Source organism: Megascapheus bottae, chromosome 17 (genome assembly GCF_031878675.1).
Source record: "Megascapheus bottae isolate mThoBot1 chromosome 17, mThoBot2.hap1, whole genome shotgun sequence".
NCBI lineage: Eukaryota > Metazoa > Chordata > Mammalia > Rodentia > Geomyidae > Megascapheus > Megascapheus bottae.
In genome coordinates, this window is record NC_143525.1 from 30,015,574 (window position 1) to 30,037,757 (window position 22,184).

At 45.2% G+C, this 22,184-nt stretch overlaps 1 protein-coding gene across 1 annotated transcript; it reads left to right on the forward strand.

The window, feature by feature from the left end:
* The first annotated feature begins 72 nt into the window (after nt 1-72).
* On the forward strand, nt 73-20,717 carry Spag5 (sperm associated antigen 5). Its single transcript, XM_090350605.1, has 24 exons — nt 73-227; nt 489-614; nt 3,300-4,384; nt 4,496-4,679; nt 8,034-8,108; nt 8,836-8,928; nt 9,023-9,157; nt 10,553-10,672; nt 10,779-10,871; nt 10,976-11,089; nt 11,462-11,555; nt 11,719-11,866; nt 11,951-12,053; nt 12,213-12,346; nt 12,774-12,912; nt 18,187-18,298; nt 18,470-18,556; nt 18,813-18,933; nt 19,042-19,153; nt 19,533-19,613; nt 19,749-19,904; nt 19,991-20,065; nt 20,189-20,269; nt 20,414-20,717. The coding sequence occupies exons 1-24, from the start codon at nt 177-179 to the stop codon at nt 20,483-20,485; spliced, it is 3,591 nt and encodes a 1,196-aa protein (XP_090206731.1). The 5' UTR covers nt 73-176; the 3' UTR covers nt 20,486-20,717.
* Nucleotides 20,718-22,184: the final 1,467 nt, after the last annotated feature.

A 22,184-nucleotide genomic window follows, 5' to 3' on the forward strand; every position in this document is an offset into this window, starting at 1 on the left:
TGGTCAGGGCTTGCCCCGCCCACTACGGGGCGGAGTCCCAGCGGACTCGCTGAGCAGACGCACCGCGGTTCCGCAGCCAATCCGGGAGCGCGGAACAGGTTCAAATAAAGACGGCGGGTGAGCATGGCGAACCTGATTTGGCCCGGGAGGTGATCGACTTGGTTTCAGTGTTGAAGATGTGGCGGGTGAAAACACTCAACCTAGCCCTGTCGCCTTCGCCCCAGCCGGTAAGTGAGAGAGCTCTTGCAAGAGAAGGACAAGCTGGGTTTACTGAGGCAAGACGCTGGCGGTGCCCCAGGGCCTGGAAAGCAGGGCAGAACCTGAGGCTGGGGAAGGGTGCAGTCTTTTGTTCACTTTGCTGCTGAGGCAGGATTGGGATGTGGACCTTGCCTTGCTTTATCACCTCTTGGATTTCTTGGAAAATGAGGAAGGGCTGGCTGGCGGAGCTCAGGCTTCCTCACTTTATCTCTTCTCGCTTTCTTTCTCAGGGGAAACCAGCTATGAGAACTCCTCTCCGAGAAATTATCCTGCAGCCTGATGTCCTCACTACCTCAGCAGACAGACAGCCTGTATGCTCTTCGCTCACACCATCACTGAGAAAGCTGAGGCTGCAGGTGAGATTCCTCTGGACAGCTTCACCACTGGGCTGTTTGCCCAGGTTGGAGCTCAGAGGAACAGAGGGCCAGGTCTGGAACGTAATTAAGAGTGATAATGAAGTCTTCTACATCAGTGACATCCATTTACAGCTATTCAGGTCAACAGAGAGCTGCCCTAGGGTGGTTAAAGAAAATCCACTGACAATCTGAACCTCTGTTTGGCTATTAGAGATTTTTTGTTTTTAATCTCTTCCCCGGTTAGGATCTTTACCAAACTACCGAGAAATACTTGCACTCTACTAGTGGTCTTCCTCAAATGTGGACTTACTTATGAGTAGGTCTACTTACTACAACAGTAAATCAATATCCATCCACCCCAGGAAGTAGTTAAAACTGTCTTGGGATCAGTTATACCACTCGAAGGTAGGCTGTTTGGATTACTTTAGCTAAACTATTTCCTTATGAGTTGCCATTTTTGTCTTAGGTCTTGAGAGAAGCAGCCATGTACAAATTGCATTTCAATTACTTCAAAAACTTGTCAACCTGGCTGTCAGTGGCTAATACCTGTAATACAGCTAAGTATGAGGCTGAGATCTGAGAATCGTAGTTCAATGCCAGTCTGGGCTGGAAAGTCCATGAGATCCCTTATTTCTAGTTAACCACCAGAATCTGAAAGTGGAGCTGTGGCTCAAGTGGCACAGCACAAGCTTTGAGCAAAAAGCTCAGGGACAGTGCCCAGGCCCTGAATCAAAGCCCTAGGACCATTGCCAAAACAAAGCAAAAACCTTAAAAGTTAACTTGTCAAAGAAGAAGATGACTTGTCTGTGTTCTTCAGGACATTTTGTAAAATATTATGATATCTTCAGTCAGGACATTTTGTAAAAATTAACTACCTGAGAAAATTGCCTTTCTAAAGAAATTGCTGGGCCACGAGTATGGCCTAGTGGTAGAGTGCTTGCCTAGCATGCATGAATCCCTCGGTTCAATTCCTCAGTATCACATACACAGAAAAAGCTGGAAGTAGTGCTGTGGCTCAAGTAGTAGAGTGCTAACCTTGAGAAAGCTTAAGTACAGTGTCCAGGTTCTGAGTTCAAGCCTTAGGGCTGGCAAAAAAAAATGCTATCTTTTTTTTTTTTTTTTTTTGCCAGTCCTGGGCTTGAGCTCAGGGCCTGAACACTGTCCTTGGACTTTCTCAAGGCTAGAGCTCTCTACCACTTGAGCCTCAGCACCACTTCCGGCTTTTTGCTATGTATGTGGTGCTGAGGAATTGAACCTGGGTCTTTGTGCATGCTAGGCAAGCACTCTACCACTAGGCCAAACTCCCGGCCCTCATTTTCTTTTTCTAATAAGGAAGTATGGTATTTGTTCTGTCTTCTAAAAATCTCATGGTCAAATTTGATGATCATTTACAGTCACTAGTACTTCTGAAATGTGAAGATATTCTCTCTCTCTCTTTCTCCCTCCCTCCCTCCCTCCCTCCCTCCCTCTCCCTCTCCTCTCCTCTCCTCTCTCTCTCTGTCTCTCTCTCTCTCTCTCTCTGTCTCTCTCTCTCTCTCTCTGGTCACCAGTACTGTGATTTGAACTTAGAGTCTAGGTGCTGGGTGCTGTCCCTGAGCTTTTTTTTTTTTTTTTGCTCAAAGCTGGCACTCTGTCATTACTTCCAGCTTTTTAGTCATAATTGGAGATAAGAGTCTCATAGACTTTCCTGTTGAGACTGGCTTTGAACCTCAATCCTCAGAGCTCAGCCTCCTTAATAGCTGGGATTCCATTCTATTCCTTTTTTGGTTTTGTCCACTTTTTTTTTTTTTAATGGGAATGGAATCCAGGGCCTCCTGCGTGCTGGGCAAGTGCTCTGACATTGAGCTACACCCATTAGTTTTATTTATTAATGTTTGTACCAGCTCTAGATTTTCACAGCTCTTGGGAATCACCCTTTTTTTTTTTTTTTGGTCAGTCATGGGTCTTGAACTCTGGGCCTAGGCACTGTCCCTGAGCTCAGCTCAAGACTAGCACTCTACCACTTGAGCCACAGCACCACTTCTAGTTTTCTGCTGGCTAATTGGAGATAAGAGTCTCATGGACTTTGGTGCCTAGGCTGGCTTTGAACCATGATTCTCAGATCTCAACTTCCTGAGTAGCTAGGATTATGTGAGCCACTGGCACCTGGCTCACTCACACCTTTTAAATCCTTTCCTATGAGTTCACTTCAAAGTTAGTCTTCTTATGACATGAAAAGATTTTTCTAAGCTGTTTATACTGTAGAACTGGTTCAGTTAAAAGGAACCAAAATGGCTTCCTAGCTTTTCTTTTCCTACTGTTGGTTATATGTAATAATCAGAAATTATTAATAAAGTTCTCACCTAAACAGACCTAATAAGAACTATTTCCTTGTTTCCTCCACCCTTGGGGCTTTGCACTCTTGCTTAGGTTTCTGTTCATAACTGGCCCACTACTACCTGAGACATACCTTCACTTCCAGCCTTTTGCTGGTTAATTGGAGATAATCTGACAGATTTGTCTGCCTATGCTGCCTTTGAATCAAGATCCATAGGTCTCAGCCTCCAGAATAACTAGGATTATAAATGTGAGCCACCAGTGCCCAGTTTTCTTTCCTTGTTGTAAATTTTCATATCTTGGACCCACAGTTGTGTGTTGGGAACTGAACTGCCTGCCTTACTCAACTACTTTTTTCTCCTTTGGCAGGAAGGCAATGCCTCATCTCCAATGGATTTTATCAATGCCAAGAGAACAAATTTCCCTTCCAAACAGTCCAGCCATCCCTCAAAGTGGCTAGAAGTTGGTGAGCATGAATCAGATGAGCAGCCTATAGAGCCAACACCACAAACCAACTCTACTTCCAAAATATCTGTAGAAATTGTAAACCCAGCAAATGACGGTGTGGTTAAGGCCATGGTTCTTATGTCCTCTCCAGTGGAACAGGAACAAAACACAGTACTTGAGGCCCATTCAGATACCATAGGAGAGACAAACAACTGCTCTCTAAATGAACTTTTGAAGCCAGAAGACCTGGTGAGCAAGGAGGTGGCACTCTGCATGGAGGAGAACTTCTTAGAAGTTGTTGGTGCTATGCCTAAAGAGCCTCCATGGGGGGATTCTTCATCCCATCTCCTGGAGTATCCATTGCAGTCGTATTCTGAGCAACAACTATGCTACTCGGATGAAAGCCTGAGGGATGAGAGGACTGAGGTTGTGCCTGAGGACTTAGTGCTTTCTGAAAGTACTACGCCTTCCTCCAGGCTAGAGCTTTCCCCTTCATCTGCCTGGGCAGCAGATAATCCTGTCAGTCATGAGGAGCCAGGGGAGGAAATGAGAGAACATGGAGTTACAGAGGAAAGAGAAGTAAGCTTTTCTGTACTTCACAAAGAGGTTGCCCTGGGAAACCATGGACCAATTTCAGATGTGGAAGATGTTCCATCCTCATGCCTGACACCAAACCCAGCAGAAATGGAATCTAAGGCAGGTCCATCTCCAGTAGTAGAAGATACTGGAAGGCTTCTTGGCTGTGATTCAGAAACTTGGATGTCCCCATTGGCCTGGCTAGAAAAAGGTGTAAATACCTCAGTTATGCTAGAAAATCTCCGCCAAAGCTTATCTCTTCCCCCTGGGCTGCAGGATGTTGCCATTAGCAACACACCTCACTCCACTTGCTCTGTGGGGACCTGGTTTAGTCCTCCAGCACCACAGGAAAAGTGCACACATGAATGTCATACAGAGTGTGCTAAGGGCACCAAGGAGAGTGCTTCAGAGACAGGGCGCTTCCTGTGGGGGTAAGTGATCCTTGTGAGTCAGGAGCCTTAATATCTTGTGATCCATTCCCATTCCTTTGCATCTCCCTCCCCTTTTTTTTTTTTTTCCTCATGATTTTTCTCTTGTTGCAGTCATTGTCCTCCAGATCTGACTACCTTGTCTCGACCTGACCTGGAAAATAACCTACTGAGCTCTCTTAGCCTTCTGGAAATTCTCTCCTCCCAGCTGCAGGCCTGGAAAAGTCATCTGATTATCTCTCATCCAGAAGTTAGGGACAATAGTACCCAGACTGAGAGTAATACCAGTCCTAGTAGGGTAAGTAGCTATCTCCCAAGGCTTGAATGACCTCAATGACCCCTCCCTCTGAATTTAAGCTGATAAACTGCCAGGAGCAAAGGTGGTTCATTCTTAGAATATTTGTAAAGGTTGAAGGTCTGGAAAAAAAGCTGAATGTATTGATATACCCTTGACTTTCCAAAGGAGTGCATCTATGAATGTTTTAGAGGAATCAGTCTCTAGGCCTTCATCTTCCAAATGTATTCTTTTTCCTTTATGCCAGTACCAGTGTTTGAACTTAGGGCCTTGTGCTCCATCAGCTTGCTTGTTCATGGCAGTCACTCTACCACTTGAGCCATACTTCTAGCCTTAATTAATTAATTAATTTTGCCTATCCTGGGGCTTGAACTTAGGGCATGGGCACTGTCCCTGAACATCTTTTGATGTTCAAGGCCACTTGAACCATAGTACTACTTCTGGCCTTTTCTGTTTATGTGGTACTGAGGAATCGAAGCTGGGGCTTCATGAATGCTAGGCAAGCACTCTATCACTATGCTACATTCCCAGCCCTGTATTTTCTTTCTGAAAAATAGAAAAAGGGAGCCAGGAGTGTGTCTGTAAAAATACATTTTTTTGGGGGGGGGAGGGCTGTCCTTGGGCTTGAACTCTGGTCCTGGGGCCAGAGTTTTTGGGTGCCTGAGCTTTTTCACTCAAGAGTAGCACTCTACCACTGTGAGTCACAGTGCCACTTGTGGGTTTTTTGGTGTGTTTTTTTTTTTTTTTTTGCATTTTTTTATTGTAATTAGTAAAAGGGTTACATGATATTTGCCAGATAGAAGGTGCATTAATTCACGTACATTGATACCCTTTCACTTCTGGTGTTTTATTAGAGATAAGAGTTTCACAGACTTTCTTCTCTGGGCTAGCTTTGAACCAAGATCCTCAGATCACAGCCTCCTGAATAGCTAGGATTATAGGTGTGAGCACTAACATCCAGCTTTTTTCTTATATTTTAAAGGTGTCAGATATGTAACTTCACCATTCAAGGCTGTTTTTCTACCACTTGAGTCACAGCTCAAAGTCTAGTCTTTTGCTGGTTTATTAAAGACAAGAGTCTCACAGATCTGCCTCAGATCTTAACTTCCTGAGTAATTAAGATTATAGGCTACTAGAACTCAGCTTAAGTGGAAACCGCTTTTTTTTTGCCAGCTCTGGAGCTTGAACTTAGGGCCTGAGCTCTGTCCTTGGGTTTTCTCAAGGGTAGCACTCTACCACTTGAGTCACAGCACTACTTCCAGCTTTTTCTATGTATGTGGTACTGAAGAATGGAACTTGTATCCTGGTGCATGCTAGGAAAGCACTGTACCACTAGGCCAAACACCCAGCCAGGAAACCACTTTTAAGAGCACTGTTCTAGGGCCAGGAGTTTGGCCTAGTGGTAGAGTGTTTGCCTAGCATGCACAAGACCCGGGTTCAATTCCTTGGTACCACACACATAGAAAAAAGCTGGAAGTGGTGCTGAGGCTCAAGTGGTAGAGCTCTAACCTTGAGAAAGTCCGAGGACAGTGCTCAGGCCCTGAGCTCAAGCCCAGGACTGGCAAAAAAAAAAAAAAAAAAAAAAAAAGAGCACTGTTCTAGAGGACGGTAGTTGAGACAACACCGGCCTGGGAAGGAAGGGAATGGTATCAGGAGAAAGAATTGAGAGCCTCAGTCAACATTGTAGTTGTTGAAATAAAAAATGGATTGCTAAGAAATGCCCAGAGAGCTCATTTGGGTTGAAAACATCCTCAAAGTAATGACTTTTCCTTTTGCCCCAGTCCTGGAAACCATGGGCTCCTCATTCTGCTACCTGCTCAGTTTCTCTCTTGGGTTATCTTGGTATCTTTTCCTCTTGTCCTTGACCTCATTTCCCATGCCTGAATCTGCCTTCTATCCTTTTCCCCTGAAGCTTGCCAGATCCCATTGGAGGCTGCTGAAGCAGAACCAGAGCAGGGGAAATGACATCTCCTTTAGCCATTTCCCTTCCCCATGCATGTCCTTGCCGCTTGGCTGCTTCCATCACATTAATCTCATCACCTGCCTGACTGCCCAGCTCTGATCAATGTGCATGCCCTCTCTAGGGCTTGTGGGCTACTCTGTTCCTTTCTGCACGATGCAGTAGATAATGACCATTGCTTTCCTGGGGGAAGGGAGCTAAGAACTCTCAGATGTGAGGATGGGGTGACTGCCACCTTCAGTCTACACTGTCATAGCCTGGTGACTCAGCACTGCTGTTCGAGAGAGACAATGGCTGTCTTTCAGCAGTAATGAAGACTCCTGCTTTTCTCTTATTTAAAAGACAAAATTTCTGTTTGGCAGTAGGGGTGCCTTGACCATGATTCCCTTATCTTTGTCTTCCAAGTAGCTTTTTTGTTTGTTTTGAAACAGGGTCTTAACATGTAACCCAGGCTTGCCTCCTACTAGTGATTATCCTGTCTTAGCCATCTTTCCATGTGCTGGGATTAGAGGCATATGGCACCAAGCCTGTCTGCATTCTAAGATTAAAATATATGTACAGATGTGTGTGTGTGTGTGTGTGTGTGTGTGTGTGTGTGTGTGTGTGTGTGTATGTGTCATGGGTTTGAACTCATGACCTGGATGCTATCCTTGGGCTTTTTCACTCAAGTCCAGCACTCTACCATTGAGCCAACTCCACTTACAGCTTTTTTTTTGGTGAATAATTGGAGATAAGAGTCTCATGGAGAGCTGGAAGTTGGGCCTAGTGGTAGAGTGCTTGCCTAGCATACATGAAGACTGGAGTTCGATTCTTCAGTACCATATACCTATGTAGAAAAAAGCCAGCTATGGTACGGTGGCTCAAGTGGTAGAGCTCTAGCCTTGAGAAAGCCCAAGGACAGTGCTCAGGCCCTGAGCTCAAGGCCCAGGACTGGCCAAAAAAAAAAAAAAAGAGAATCACATGGACTCTCTTGCCCAGGCTGGATTTGAACCACAATCCTCAGATCTCAGCCTCCTGAATAGCTAGGATTACAGTTATTAACACTGGCTCCTGCCTAGGCCCAGTGTTTTGTGCACACACACACACACACACACACACACACACGGCATAGTGGCTCACATCTATAATTCCAACTACCCTGGATGGTAGAGATCTTGATTTAAAATCAATCTAGGGAAAGAGTTTATTGAGACTCTAGATCAACAAGAAGCCAGGCGGGCCAGGTGCCACCCTTCCTTTCTGGTTTATATCAACTAGTTCTGAGCTTTGCTCATCCTTCTGATAGGAAAGGTTTCTATAACACCCTTCTGGGTGGGGGGAGAGAGGGGGCGGAACTGAGAATGAGAGACTGCTTGTGTTGTCTACCCAAAATACGCAACTCTTATTTCTTTGGCTAGGTAACTAAGAAGCCTCAACATCTTCAAGAGAGCCAGGAGATTAGACAGGTCCTACAGGAGGCCAGGAACATCATGGTAAATGTTTGATTTTATACTACCATAGGGTTTACCTGTGAAAATAAAAATGGAGAATCCTAGCTGAGTACCAGTGGTTCATACCTGTAATCCTAGCTGTTCAGTAGGCTGCAATCTGAAGATCTTCACAGTTTGAAGCCAGCCTGGGAGGAAAAGTCTGTGAGATTCCTAACTTCCAATTACAGTCGAATGCCAGAAGTAGAGCTGTGGTTCAAGGAGTAGAGCACAATCTTTGAATTAAATTCAGGGACAACACCAAGGCCCTCTGTTTAAGTCCCCGTAACCAGCACAAAAAAGAAAAAAATAATAATCTTAAGTGATTAGTAAACAGTAATATACATCATGGCTGAGTATTATCATTTACTACCATGGTAGAGGGAGGTAAGTAAACCTTTGTGAAGAATTTCTTTTCTTGGCCAGGAGTTTGGCCTAGTGGTAAAGTGCTTGCCTAGCATGCATGAAGACCCGAGTTCGATTCCTTGGTACCACATACATGGCAAAAAGCCGGAAGTGGTGCTGAGGCTCAAGTGGTAGAGCTCTAGCCTTGAGAAAGTCCAAGGACAGTGCTCAGGCCCTGAGCCCAAGCCCAGGACTGGCAAAAAAAAAAAAGGAATTTCTTTTTCCTTACTGGGAACTTGCCATTAGGGTTAGTAAGCTTTCCTTTCCAGTGTCCTTGCTTCCTGCTTCATGAGCATTTGATCTAGCCTAGCCATCTTGCCCTCCGCAGCAATCGTGGGTGCTAGCCTCTAAAGAGCTGATATCCTTGCTTCACCTGTCCCTGTTGAATGACAAAGAAGACAGAATGACTGTGAGTCAGGAGGTAAGCAGTGTACAGGTGAAGGTGGAAGCCTCTGGTGAAGCAGAAAGCCAAGAAAAGAAACCAGACATGGTATCTGATTCTTTTTACCTTATAGTCTCAACGTGCAGAAACCCTGGTCTCTTGTTGCTTTGATATGTTGAAGAAATTGAGGGGAAAGTTCCAAAGCCTCAGAACAGAAAGAGAGGAGGCAAAGCGTAGAGAGGAGATGGCCCTCCAAGGAAAAGATGCGGTAAGGTGCTGGGTATTCATTCTGGTGATATGGGAGGTTTCTGTTTCCAAAGTCCTATAGGAGTGCACTTGAGACATAGATGGATACCATGGAAATGAAGATGTAAACTACTAGGAATCAAGTTTGGTCTGTAATCTCAACTATGCAGAAGTGGAGGTAGGAAGATCAAGAGTTCAAAATCTCTATGCCATGCACTGGTGGCTAACATCTGTAATCCTAGCTACTCCAGGGCTGAGATCTGAGGTTCTTGGATCAAAGCCAATTCGGGCAGGAAGGTTCATGAGACTTATTAATTAACCACCAAAAATCTAGAAGTGGAACTGTATCTTAAATGGTAGAGTGCTAACCTTGAGCACAACAGTTTAGGGACAGGGAGGGGGTGGGGGGAAGGAAACAGGTACAAAAAATGAGAAGAGGGGGGCTGGGAGTTTGGCCTAGTGGTTAAAGTGCTTGCCTAGCATGCATGAAGACCCGGGTTCAATTCTTCGGCACCACATACATAGAAAAAAGCCGGAAGTGGTGCTGAGGCTCAAGTGGTAGAGCTCTAGCCTTGAGAAAGTCCAAGGACAGTGCTCAGGCCCTGGGCTCAAGCCCAAGACTGGCAAAAAAAAAAAAAAAAAATGAGAAGAGGTATCAATGTTCGAGAAGCAATCCACCTACTACCAGACAAATGTAACTGTAACCCCATATACATTATTCCAATCATCATCACAATAATAAAAGCTCAGGGACAGTGGTTAGGCCCTGAATTCAAGCCTCAGAACCCACATACACAACACAGGGAAAAATATCTCACTGGGCACTGGTGGCTTATGTCTATCATCCTAGCTACTCAGGAGACTGAAAACTGATGATCAAGGTTCTAAGTCAGCTGAAAAAAAAAAGTCTTTAACACTTACCTTCAGTTAGCCATTAAAAAAGTGGGAATTAGAGCTGTGGCTCAAGTGATAGAGCGCCAGACTTGATTGAAAATGTCAAGCAAGATCATATTGTCCTTATCCTTAGTTCAAACCTCAGTATCACCTGAAAAACAGAAACTGAAAAAAGGTTTAAAATCTGCCCAGGAAAGATAGCAGCAAGACCTTATTACATGTATTTGTTTTTTCTTGGTGGTGCTAGGTTTGAACTCAGACCCCAAACTTGCTAGACAAGTGCTCTGCCACTTAAGCCACATGCCCAGCCATAGACCTTGTCTGAAAAGCAAAAGAAAAAGGGCTGGAAACATAACTCAAATGGTAAAATACAAGTTTAGTATGTGCAAAGGCCCTGCCTTCCATCTCTAGAACCATAATAACAACAACAAAATCCCCAAAACTAATCAGGTGTTGGATGATTATGATTGTATACCATTTCCTCAGTTACCTATAATGTCCTTTCAACCTCTTCTCTGAACAGGCAGAGACAGTACTGGAGGCTTTCTGTGCACATGCCAGCCAACGCATCAGCCAGCTACAACAGGATTTGACATCCATGAAAGAATTCAGTGCCCTTCTCCAGGAGGCCCAAACCCAACTGGTAATTCAAAGCCCTTTTGCAGGAGGCCCAGACCCAACTGGTCCATGCAACACCCTGGAAAGATGGTCACAGATTTCCACTGCCATCAAAGGTCCTTTTTTTATAGGTAGGGCTTCATACAGAGCAAGAGGAATTGGCTCAGCAGATGGTGAGTCTGACTACTACCTTGCAACAAGACTGGACATCCATGCAACTGGATGTGAGTATTTGGGGTCACCATAATTGCTTCCTCACCCTCCTCCAGCCCTGTTAGGAGCTTTGCCTCAAGTGTGCTCTGATGACCTACTTACTTTCCCCTGGTAGTATGTGACATGGACAGCTTTGCTTGGTCGGTCTCGACAACTCACAGAGAAAGTCACAGCCAAGAGCCGGCAGGCCTTGCAAGAACGAGATACTGCAATTGAAGAAAAGCAGCAGGTAGAGACTAAGAGTGGGACTGCTTGGACTGGGTTTCTTCCTTTGGCAGAGGCCTTTCTACTGTGTGATACCATTATTCTCTGCCTTGTCTTCTTTCTACCCTGGGTTTGGATACCAGCCAGTTAGTTCCCTTGGTTCCAAGATAGCCTGAACCCAGTTGTTTCCTTTGCTCTTCAGCACTATCTTTACTTCAGCAATTTTTTCTTCTGGTCTCTTTTTTTCCTGAGGATCTGCTTTATTTTCTACCTTGTGGCTGCCCAGAAATAAGGTAGTTTGCTCTTTTGTCCAGAAAGGGAAGTTGTACTGTGTCTTGGAATTCTTGACTCAGGGGGAACTATAGAAAAAAAAAACAAAACTATGTTTTCTTCTTAGATTTCCAGAGAGCTGGAACAAGTCTCTCTCCATTTAGAAGAATGTAAAGGCGAATTAGAACAACTGAAGTTGGAGAACAGTCGCCTAGCAACAGGTATGTGTTTGTGAGTGTATAGGTATGCAAGTAGTTACGCTTGCTCAGGCTTGCAGTGTTAATAGAGCTGTAGAATGCTCTAGAGCACTTGCTTGGCCACAAAATTATGGGGGGGTTTCTAGCCTAGTGATTTCATGGTGTAATAAGGATATTGTTGATCTAGATCTCCGGGCACAGCTGGAGATTTTAGCCAGCACAGACAGCCAGCTAAAAGAGCTACAGAGTCAGCATGCCCATTGTGCCCAGGACCTGGCCATGAAGGATGAGTTGCTGTACCAACTTACCCAGAGCAACGAGGAGCGGGCTGCTCAGTGAGTCCCTGTGAGGTTACTGTGGCAGTAGATACCCAGTATGTGGGATCACCTGAGATCTAATATAATTAAGGTTTCTGGCAGATGGCAAAAGGAAGAGATAGCACTAAAGCAAATAAAGGCAGAACTACAGCAACAGAAGGCTGTCTTGGCCAAGGAAGTGCAGGACCTAAAGGAGACCCTGGAGGTAAGGAATTGGGCTTAGGGAGCAGGTGGTATGGAGGCAAAATTTGAGACTGGAGTGGAAAAAGCCCCTGGTCCTCTGAGTTCTATGCTTTTCTACTTGAACTTATCCTTTTCCCCTTTCTCTCTTGCTCCTTTTCTCTTCTTTGTCCCATCTCAACAGTTTGCAGACCAAGAGAGTCAAGTTGCTCACCTAGAGCTGGGCCAGGTTGAATGTCAGTTGAAAACGACACTGGACGTGCTCCGAGAGCGTAGCCTGCAGTGTGAGAACCTCAAGGATACTGTAGAGAACCTAAAGTAAGATTTCTGTCTTTCTGTGCTTCCCCGCAGGGGCTTTTCCCTCAAGAACAAGTCTAGAAACCAGAGTCTCCATGGGGACTGTATTAAGCCTTGATCCTCCCCCCTGCCCCCCTTTTTTTTTGTGCTAATACTGGAGCTTGAACTCGGGGCCTTTTCCTTTCACTTGACTTTTTCACTCTAGGCTAGCTCTCTACCACTTGACCACACCTCCATTTCTGACTTCTTGCTGGTTCATTGGAGCTAAGAATCTTTCAGCTTTGCCTGCCCATGCTGGCTTTGACCCTTGATCCTCACATCTCATCCTCCTGAGTAGCTAGGATTACAGGCATGAACCACTGGATCTCACCTTTGTCTTTCTCATTGTGAGGAATTTGGGAGAGGTGTTCAGAAAATGTCACCTTACCTTCTTGGTTTCTTGTTTCAGGGCTGACCTGACTAGAACCATAGCAGAGCAACAGAAACAAGCCCTGGAGAAGGCACACCAGTATTCCCACAGGCTAGGGCTACTGACTGATCAACTACAGCACCTGACTGTCTTCCTGGAGGCAAAACTAAAGGAAAAGGTAGGATCTTTTCTTTTATTCCCATTATCTTCATTATATAGAATGGTCTTCCGAAAACTGTTTTTTGTTTGCTTGTTTGTTTTGATCATGGGTAGAGCTAGCACTCTACCACTTAGAGCCATAGTGCTACTTCTGGTTTTCTGGTGATTAATTAGCCTGCTTGGGCTGGCTTTGAAGAGTAATCCTCAGATCTCAACCTCCTTTTTTTTTTTTTTTGGTCAGTCGTGGGACTTGAACTCTGGGCCTGGGCGTTGTCCCTGAGCTCTTTAACTCAAGGCTACTACCTCTCTACCCCTTGAGCCACAGCTCCACTTCTGGTTTTCTGGTGGTTAATTTTAGCCTTCTTGGGCTGGCTTTGAAGAGTGATCCACAGATCTCAGCTTCCTGAGTAGTTAGGATTATAGAGATCTCAGCCTCTTGAGTATCTAGGATTACAGGCATAAGCTATCATGCCCAGCCTAAAACCATAGTCTTGTTTCATTTCATTGAATTCAGTGTGGTTCATTTCCCTATAGGACCTCTTCAGCCTGTCACTCAAATCTTTAGCCTACCTCCATGTGATTCCCACTAATCAGACTGGACCCCATATACTCCGTCCCCATTCACACTTGGCCCCAGGCTATTCTCTTGTTTTCAAACTAGAAATTCCTTTCTGTCTATTAAAATCCTGCCTTTGAAATGTTACCAAATCAAATGGACTCAATGATCTCTTTGTATCTAGCCATCCCCAATCTATTTGTAAAAGTGTATTCCTCATACACTTGTTCTTCTTTTCCACTTTTATTAATTTTCCTTGGAGAGCTGATCTCTTCAACTAGACAATGTTTAAAAGAAAGCATAAATTTAGCCTTGCTTGTTTAGCTTCCCTGGAGTATATGCTGAACAATAAATGGTTGTTCTCTTTCAGTAGACAGAGTTAATTAGCTTATTCCACAGTGAAAGGTACAACCCAGATCTTGACCCTTGTTCTTAATTGAGTTCTAAGCATAGAAAATTTTAGTGTACAGGCTAGTAAGGAAGACAGACAGGCAGATATGAAGTTGTTATCTTGACTGGCTTTATTATTATTATTATTATTATATTATTATTATTATTATTATTATTTGCTGGTCATGGGTCTTGCACCCATGGCCTGGGTGGTTTGAGTTTCTTTTGCTCAAGACTAGTGCTCTACCACTTGAACCACAGAGCCACTTCCAGCCTTTTCTGAGTAGTTTATTGGAGATAGGAGTCTCATGAACTTTTCTGCCTGGGCTGGATTTGAACCACGATCCTCAGCTCTCAGCCTCCTGAATAGCTAGGATGACAGCATGAGTGTCACCAGCATTCAGCTTCTTTTTTTTTTTTGCCAGTCCTGGGCTTGAGCTCAGGGCCTGAACACTGTCCTTGTACTTTCTCAAGGTTAGAGCTCTACCACTTGAGCCACAGCACCATTTCTGGCTTTTTTCTATGTATCTGGTACCGAGGAATCGAACCCGGGTCTTCGTGCATGCTAGGCAAGCACTCTACTACTAGGCCAAACTCCCGGCCCTTTTTTTGTGTGTGTGTGTGGGAGGGGGGTCATAGGGCTTGAATTCTGGGCCTGGACATTGTCCTTGAGCTCTTTACTTGAAGGCTACCACCCTACCCCTGGGCCTGGGCATTGTCTCTGAGCTCTTCACCTCACGTCTACCACCCTATCCTTTGAGCCACAGCTCCACTTCCCTGTTTTCTAGTGATTAATTGGAGATAAGACTCTCACATTCAAAGCCAGCTTTGGGCTGGAACTCAGAACTCAGCTCCTCAGAACTCAGCGTCCTGAGTAGCTAGGATTACAGGTGTGAGCCACTATGCCAGGCTAGCTTATCTTGACATATGATTATGGAAAAGGTCATGGGAACTCAGAAAAAGGAGGATCAATTCTACCATGGAGAGTTAGGATGTCCTAACTTGGACAGTCTTGAAGTTAGAAGTTTATAGGTCAAGTTGGGTATATAGGTAGATCCACCAAAGAAAGAAGTTAATCTTAACTCCTTCAGAGGCTGAGACCTGGAGGATTGCAACTGAACACCAGCCTAAACAATAAGTTCCAGATACCACATTTTTAATCAATGACTGGGCATGGTGGCATGTGCCTGTCATCCCCTCTACAGGGGAAGAACGATAACTAGACATGGTGGTAGTGGACTGTAATTCCAGATGTGCAGGATTAAGGTTCAGGCCAGCCTGGGCAATAGAGTGTGATGCCTTATCTCAAAAATAACCAATGAAGGGCTAGGAACATGGCTTCCTGGTAGAGCGTTTGCCTAGTGTGTATGAAGCCACGGATTTGATTCCTCAGTACCACATGAACAGAAAAAGCTAGAAATGGTGCTGTGGCTCGAGTGGTAGAGTGCTAGCTTTGAGCAAAAGAAGCTCAGAGACAGTGCCCAGACCTTAAGTTCAAGTCTGAGGACTAGCACAAAAAAGAGAGGTGGGGGGGGAGGAAAAGAAAGGAAGAAAGAAAGAAAGAAAGAAAGAAAGAAAGAAAGAAAGAAAGAAAGAAAGAAAGAGGGAAGTTGCATATGAGGGCAAGCATCTGTGATCCAGTTAACTACAGGAGGTCTAAGGTAGGTGGGTCATAATCAGGAGGCTGTGATAAGGATTGTGGCTCAAAATAAGCCTGGGCAGGAAAGTCAGTAAAACTCTGACCTCTAGTAAACTACCAAAAAGCCAGAAATAGAGCTGTGACTCAAAGTGCTAGCTTTGAGCAAAAAAAAAACCTCAGGGGGCAGCCTCCAGGCCCTGTGTTCATTCCTAGGCCTGACACACATTCACATACACACCCGATGTGAAGAATAGGGCTGGAGGCATGGCTCAAGTAGTAGAGTGCCCGCCTACCAAGTACAAGGCTTTGAATTCATACCCAATGTTACCTTTCAAAAAAAAGGCATGGGGGTGGGAGTTTGGCCTAGTGGTAGAGTGCTTGCCTAGTATGTGTGAAGATCCAGGTTCGATTCCTCAATACTACATACATAGAAAAAAGCCAGAAGTAGTGCTGTGGCTCAAGTGGTAGAACTCTAGCCTCAAGAAAACCCAAGGATAGTGCTCAGACCCTGAGCCCAAGCCCAGGACTGGCAAAAAAAAAAAAGGGAAAAAAACAATGCAAAAAGGTCTTCTAGAGCCTAGCAAGCATAAGGCTCTGACTTTAAACTCCAGTATTAAAATTAAAAAAAAAAAATCAGCCATTCACAGTATATAAATGAGTAAGTATGGCTATTTTCCAAACAACACATTTGCAAGATTGGCAGGCTAGACTTGACCCAGAGGCCATAATTTGCTGACTGTTCTACTCTAGAACAGTAAATACAAAAGTAGAAACATATTTTTGATAGAATGGGGCAGAGAAAATAGTGAATTCAGTATTACACATTTTAGATTTCCTTTGGACTGTGGAACATTCTGGGGTATTTTTTGAGCAGGCAATTAGTCTTTGGGCCCTGGAGACTGGGAAAGAGTCCAGTTCAGAGGCAGATTGAAGAGTCATTCATGTGGAAGTTTGCAGTGGATGCTTTTGTGGAGCCCTGGGGGCAGGGCCATCCGGGAAATGGATAAATAGATTAGAGTGAAAATAAGGCTAAAGACTGAACCCATGGATGCCAAGAGTTAAAGCAGGATCCAAGGACTAAGAGAGGAAACCAGAAATGTAAAGGCCTCTGTATAAAAGTAGTCATGACCTGAAAAAAAAAAAAAAAGAGAGAAGCTTGTAAAAGCACAACATGGTCCTTAGTATTAAGTAGGCCAGATAAACAAGAGCTACAAAGTATCCATAGCCATTAAAAGTAAGGATACCAGTGGTGACAAAATTGTAAGAATTTTGGGGGCTAGGAATGTGGTTTGCCTAGTATGCATGAAGCCCTGGGCTCAATTCTTCAGTACCACATACACAGAAAAAAGTCAGAAGTGGTGCTGTGGCTCAAGTAGTAGAGTGCTATAGTGATAGCTTTGAGTAAAAGCAGCTCAGGGACTGTGCCCAGACCCTGAGTTCAGGACTGGCAAAAAAAAAAAAAAAAAAAAAAAAGAATTTTGGTAGAATGATAGAATGATAGCCCAGCTATTTGTTATGTATGTATATATGTATGTATATATTTATTTTAATGTAATCTTATTGCTGATGTTATTAAGATGTTTTACAGAGGGGTTACTATTTCATAAAACAAGTAATGAGTACATTTCTCTTTTTGGACAGTGTCACCATTTCCTTCACCCTTCCCCAGGCAGCTGTTTGTTTGTTCATTTATTTATTTGCCAGTCCTCTGGGCTTGAGCCCTTTCCTTGGGCTTTCTCAGGGCCAGAGCTCTACCACTTGAGTCACAGCACCACTTCCAGCTTTTTCTAAGTATGTGGTACCAAGGGATCGAAGCTGGGTCTTCGTGCATGCTAGGCAAGCTCTCTACCACTAGGCCAAACTCTTGACCCCTTATTTATTTTCTTTATATTTTATTTTCCTGCCATTTGTGGGACTTCAACTCTGGGTCTGGGCATTGTTCCTGAGCAATTCAGCTCAGCAGTACCACTTCCAGCTTTCTGTTGGGTTAATTGGAGATAAGAGTCTCAGGTCCTTTTGTGCCTGGGCTGGCTTATTTATTTTATTTTTAAATTATTACTGTGTTAGTGGAGAGACATAGGTTACAAAGTTTTTCTGGGAAAAGTATTAATGGAGTTGAAGAGAAAACATCAAAAACTAGCTGCAGATGTCTAATGCTTGGAGTCCTAGCTCCTCAGGAGGCTGAGATCTGAGAATCATAGTTGAAAGCCAGCCTGGGCAGAAAAGTGGCTCAAGTGATAGAGCACTGGTCTTGAGTGAAAAACTAAGGGAGTACACCCAGGCCCTAAGCTTATGCCCTAGTTCATGCACAAAAAAAGAAGAGGATGGGGCTGGGAGTTTGGCCTAGTGGTAGAGTGCTTGCCTAGCATGTGTGAAGATCCGGGTTTGATTCCTCGGTACCACATACATAGAAAAAAGCCCGAAGTGGTGCTGAGGCTCAGGTAGTAGAGCTCCAGCCTTGAAGAAGTCCAAGAACAGTGCTCAGGCCCTGAGCTCAAGCCCAGGCCAAAAAATAAAAAAATAAAAAAAAGGAAGAGGAAGGAAGGAAGTAGAGAAGAATGGGAGGGATAGAGAAAGAAAATGAAAGCATGCCCACATGCATGGGTGAGATAGAAGGTAGAAAAGGGCTTTAAATGACTGAGAGTGCCTGGCACTCAGGAAATCACTCTGAAGAGCAGCTAATTTTTCTCTCTCTCCTTTGTCTTTAGACTAAACTGGAGACCCTTCTGCTGAGCACAGGCTGTGTTCTCACCCAGGAATACCCTCCGCCTAATGACAGTGTCTTATTGGGAGATAGCTTGGCAGCAGTGGCAGATGAAGGTTAAAGATGCTGCGATTTGGGGGTGGGAAGGCTGTGGCCCTGCTCCTGATATCCTCAGTTGGTGAAGGTGTCCACCATCAGATATTCATCCCTCTCCTCCAGTTCTGGTTTTGACTGGGTCACTGGTGGGGCCCCTCACTCACAGTGATTGTTTGTTTGTTTGGTTTTAGAGCCAGAGTCAGCTCCTGTGCCTTTGGTTGGAAGTGACGCGAGTGCTTTCACCCGAGTAGAATCAATGGTTTCCCTTCAGCCTACAGGTTAGGATGGGCTCCAGGGACCCTGCCTCGTTTCTAGGAAATCTGGTAATGATAAGTAAAGACAAAAGCAGTGAGAAGTGCTTTGTTCTAAAAACCTCAATTCTACTTGGGCTCATTTTATTTCTGCCTTTTGGGATTTGTAATGTTCTGGATATTCAAATTATATGGGTGGGTAAGAGTTATGGAAATGATGGCTATACGCTCCTTCCTTCCAGGCTGAAAGATCTGTACTTCTATCTAGAACTTTCTCTTTCAGAGACGCCTGACTTAGAAAGTAGCCTAGAAAAAATGAGCACTACCCTTCTTGAACTCGAGAACCTGTGTTCTCTGCTGCAAGAATCTAAAGAAGAAGCCATTGGGTTTCTGCAGCAAAAAATGTGAGTGGGGTGTAGTTTGAATCCTTAGAGGAATGAAAGTGTCCCTTCTGCCAAAGGTTTGACTGGTCTCTGAAAACAAGAAAGGTGCAGAATTCTTCCTTCCCCTAGTTATCATCTGCAGGATAGGCTTCAAGCCCAGGAAGAACAGCATCAGGAAGCCCAAAAGACCAAGGAAGCAGACATAGAGAAGCTGAACCAGGCCTTGTGCTTGCGCTACAAGGTAGAGGAGGGGCCTGGAAGTGGGGCAATGAAGAACTGGGGCGGCTGTATTAGTCCACTGGGAACCAGTGTCTTTCTGGGAATCTGGGTGGTGGGGATTTTCCAACTACTGTCCTAGTTTTGCCCTTCCTGGGGTCAGATACTTCACATGTTGGGAATCAGTTCTGGGCTGGCCTGCGTTCCCAGCAAAACTAGGAGAGAGTTCAGGAACTGTCTCAACGTTGGGATGTACCTTGTCTGACTGGAGGAAGAATTGGAATTGTGTGTCAAGTGGTCCTAGCAGGACCAAGCATGAGTGGGGCATTCTCCTCTCCTTCTGAGAAGAACTCCAAAGAAGCCCGCTCTCCTTCAATGTCCTCCCACATCCCTTTCCCTCACAGAATGAAAAGGAGCTCCAGGAAGTGATACAGAAGCAGAATGAGAAGATCCTAGAACAGATAGACAAGAGTGGCGAGCTCATAGTATGTTCCTACGATGCCTGTCCTTCTGTGCCTATGGTAGCCAGATCTCAAACATGAGAACTGGATACCCCTGCATTACCTTTATCCACCACAAGTGGTAAGAAGGCTATCGGATACCTCTGCTCTCATCCCTAGAGCCTCAGAGAGGAGGTGACCCAGCTTACCCGCTTACTTCGGCATGCAGAGACAGAGACTAAAGTGCTTCAGGAGACCCTGGCAGGCCAGGTGGACCCCACCTGTCAGTCCATGGTCACTAACTGGATCCAAGAGAAAGTGTGTCTCTCACAGGAGGTGACTCAGAGTGAACAGAGGAGCTGGGCAACTGGTAGGGGAGGGGACTTCAGACTGTGCCTCTATTAATATGGACATATCTATAGGTAGACAAGCTGAGACTAATGTTCCTGGAGATGAAAAATGAGAAAGCAAACCTCGTGGTCAAGTACCAGAGCCATGTAAGAACTTCTATGCTCTGCTAAGACCATTTCCTACTACCATACGCAAGCCATGTTGCCTCTGTCCTACCAGACCTGCTGTTCTTTTCAGAATAGGACTTATGAAACCTCTGTGTTTTCTAGAGGAATATCCTAGAGGAGAACCTTCGGCGCTCTGACACAGAGTTAAAGAAACTGGATGACATTGTGCAGCATATTCATGAGGTAAAGGACAGGGAGGGAGATGAGTAGACGATGGCATCTAGCCCTCGGATGTCCTGATGATCTTTTTGCCCCTCTTAGTAGTGTGTCCCTGGAGCTGGGAGTTTTTCGTGCTTTATTTACACTTGCTGTTTCTTCTCTTCACAGACATTACTGTCCATCCCAGAGGTGGTGAGGAGTTGCAAAGAGCTACAAGGGCTGCTAGAGTTTCTAAGCTAAGAAGCTGAAAATAGCTGAGCTTGGCAGTAGAAATCTATAATCCCAGCTACTTCTGAGGCTGAAGTAGGAGTATTGCTTGAGCCCAGGGATTCAAGAACAACATGGACAACATAGCAAAGAGACGGAAAGCTAGATTCTGCATAGTTCTTAGTTACCTACAAATATCTGCTTACCTCAATATTAGGATTGTTGACATAATTGCAACTGATGTGTAATGGTATTTAAATAAAGTATTTTTATATTTCTTCATGCTAACTGAATCTTTTATTCCCCTCTAGGGGTGAGGGGTGGGAAAGAGTAGATGAGGTCAGAGAAGAGGCAACTTGGCCCCCTGGCCTGGGTACCCTACATGTATCCCTCTCCACCTCCTGCTAATCTAGAGCCAGGGCTGTCTGCCCTTCTTTCCTTGTTTCCGCCCAATACTCTGGGCACTGGACTTCCTGTTCCCTGGCTCATGGCCTGGGGGGAACAGAAAAGGCTCCATTCTCTTTAATTTTCTCCATCCCTCATAGGGGGTAGGCTCTGAGTAAATTAATATGGGGCTAATGACAGAGAAGCTCCGTTCATTCCTCCATGCTCTGGCACTTTTGGGGCATCTGCACACCGACCTCACCTACTGTTTAGGTAATTCCTCCAGATCAGGCTGTAAGCCCTGCACGTGGCAGAGGCGATTGTGGCAGAAACAAACATCAGGCCATTTCTTCCTTCTAGGATCTGAGAACAAGATTCCAGGAGGTGTGGGGAACGAATTCCTAATAGGCCTGGGGTCCTGGCAGGGGAGTCACTCCACCTCACTGCCCCGCCTCTTGGGGCGTGGCCTTACTCTGGACCAATCCAGGGATGGGGTGGGGCCAGAGTGAGTCACGTAGCTCTGCGGCAGCCGCAGCCTCATTTACCCGGGACCAGGCCTGAGCTGCAGTTGCTGTTCACACCAGAACCTGAGCTGCACTTGCCATTGCTGCTAGTTACAGGCTGCCCACAGGTAAGGCCCCAGAGCGAAGGATCTCAGTTTCTTCTCTTGGATTCTTGCACTGCCATCCTTGCCCTGTTTCTTGGAGCAACCCTTTTCTGCTTTCTCCCAAAATCTTCTCTCCTTCTGTCAGCTGAAAAAGCCCATAGCTTACCCTCTCCTACTCCACCCTTCCTCCTCATTCTCCAGACTGGAACTCAGCTTTTCCAATCCACAAACTTAGTCCACCTCCTGGTTATTTCCCTGGGGTCCATTTCTCTTACCCAGGCCATTTTAATCTCAGCCTGTTTTCTGCTCTTCCTACACAATTTGCCAACTCTCTCTTGTCTTCTCTGTCCCCAGGTCTAGGCCCCTTCCTCTGAATGGCTAGTTTGTATCACCATTACCACCCCTTACTCACTCCCCATTCATTTCAACTTTGATCCTCTGCCCTATCTCCCCACTGGGTATCTGAGTTGTGGGAAGTTGAAGCTCTTCTTATTTCCCATTCTACTTGCCCATAGGGGAAGTGTGCTTGGGTACCAGAGATGAGCTGGTGTAATCCCTTTCCCTAATCTTCACGTCTAACCTAACTGGCCTGCTGGCACTCTTTTCCCTCCACACTTTACAGACTCACTGGGGCAAACCCCCAACACAAAGATGGCTCACACCTGTAATCCTAGCTACTTAGGAGGCTGAGATCTGAGGACTGAGGTTCAGAGCCAGCCTGGGCACTAAAGACCATGAGAC

Excerpts from the sequence above, each read along its gene's own strand:
- Spag5 (XM_090350605.1), top strand. The coding sequence starts at position 177 with ATGTGGCGGGTGAAAACACTCAACCTAGCCCTGTCGCCTTCGCCCCAG. Across the intron at positions 228-488 it reads TGTCGCCTTCGCCCCAGCCG|GGGAAACCAGCTATGAGAAC; the intron begins GTAAGTGAGAGA and ends TTTCTTTCTCAG. Across the intron at positions 10,673-10,778 it reads AGGAGGCCCAAACCCAACTG|GTAGGGCTTCATACAGAGCA; the intron begins GTAATTCAAAGC and ends CTTTTTTTATAG.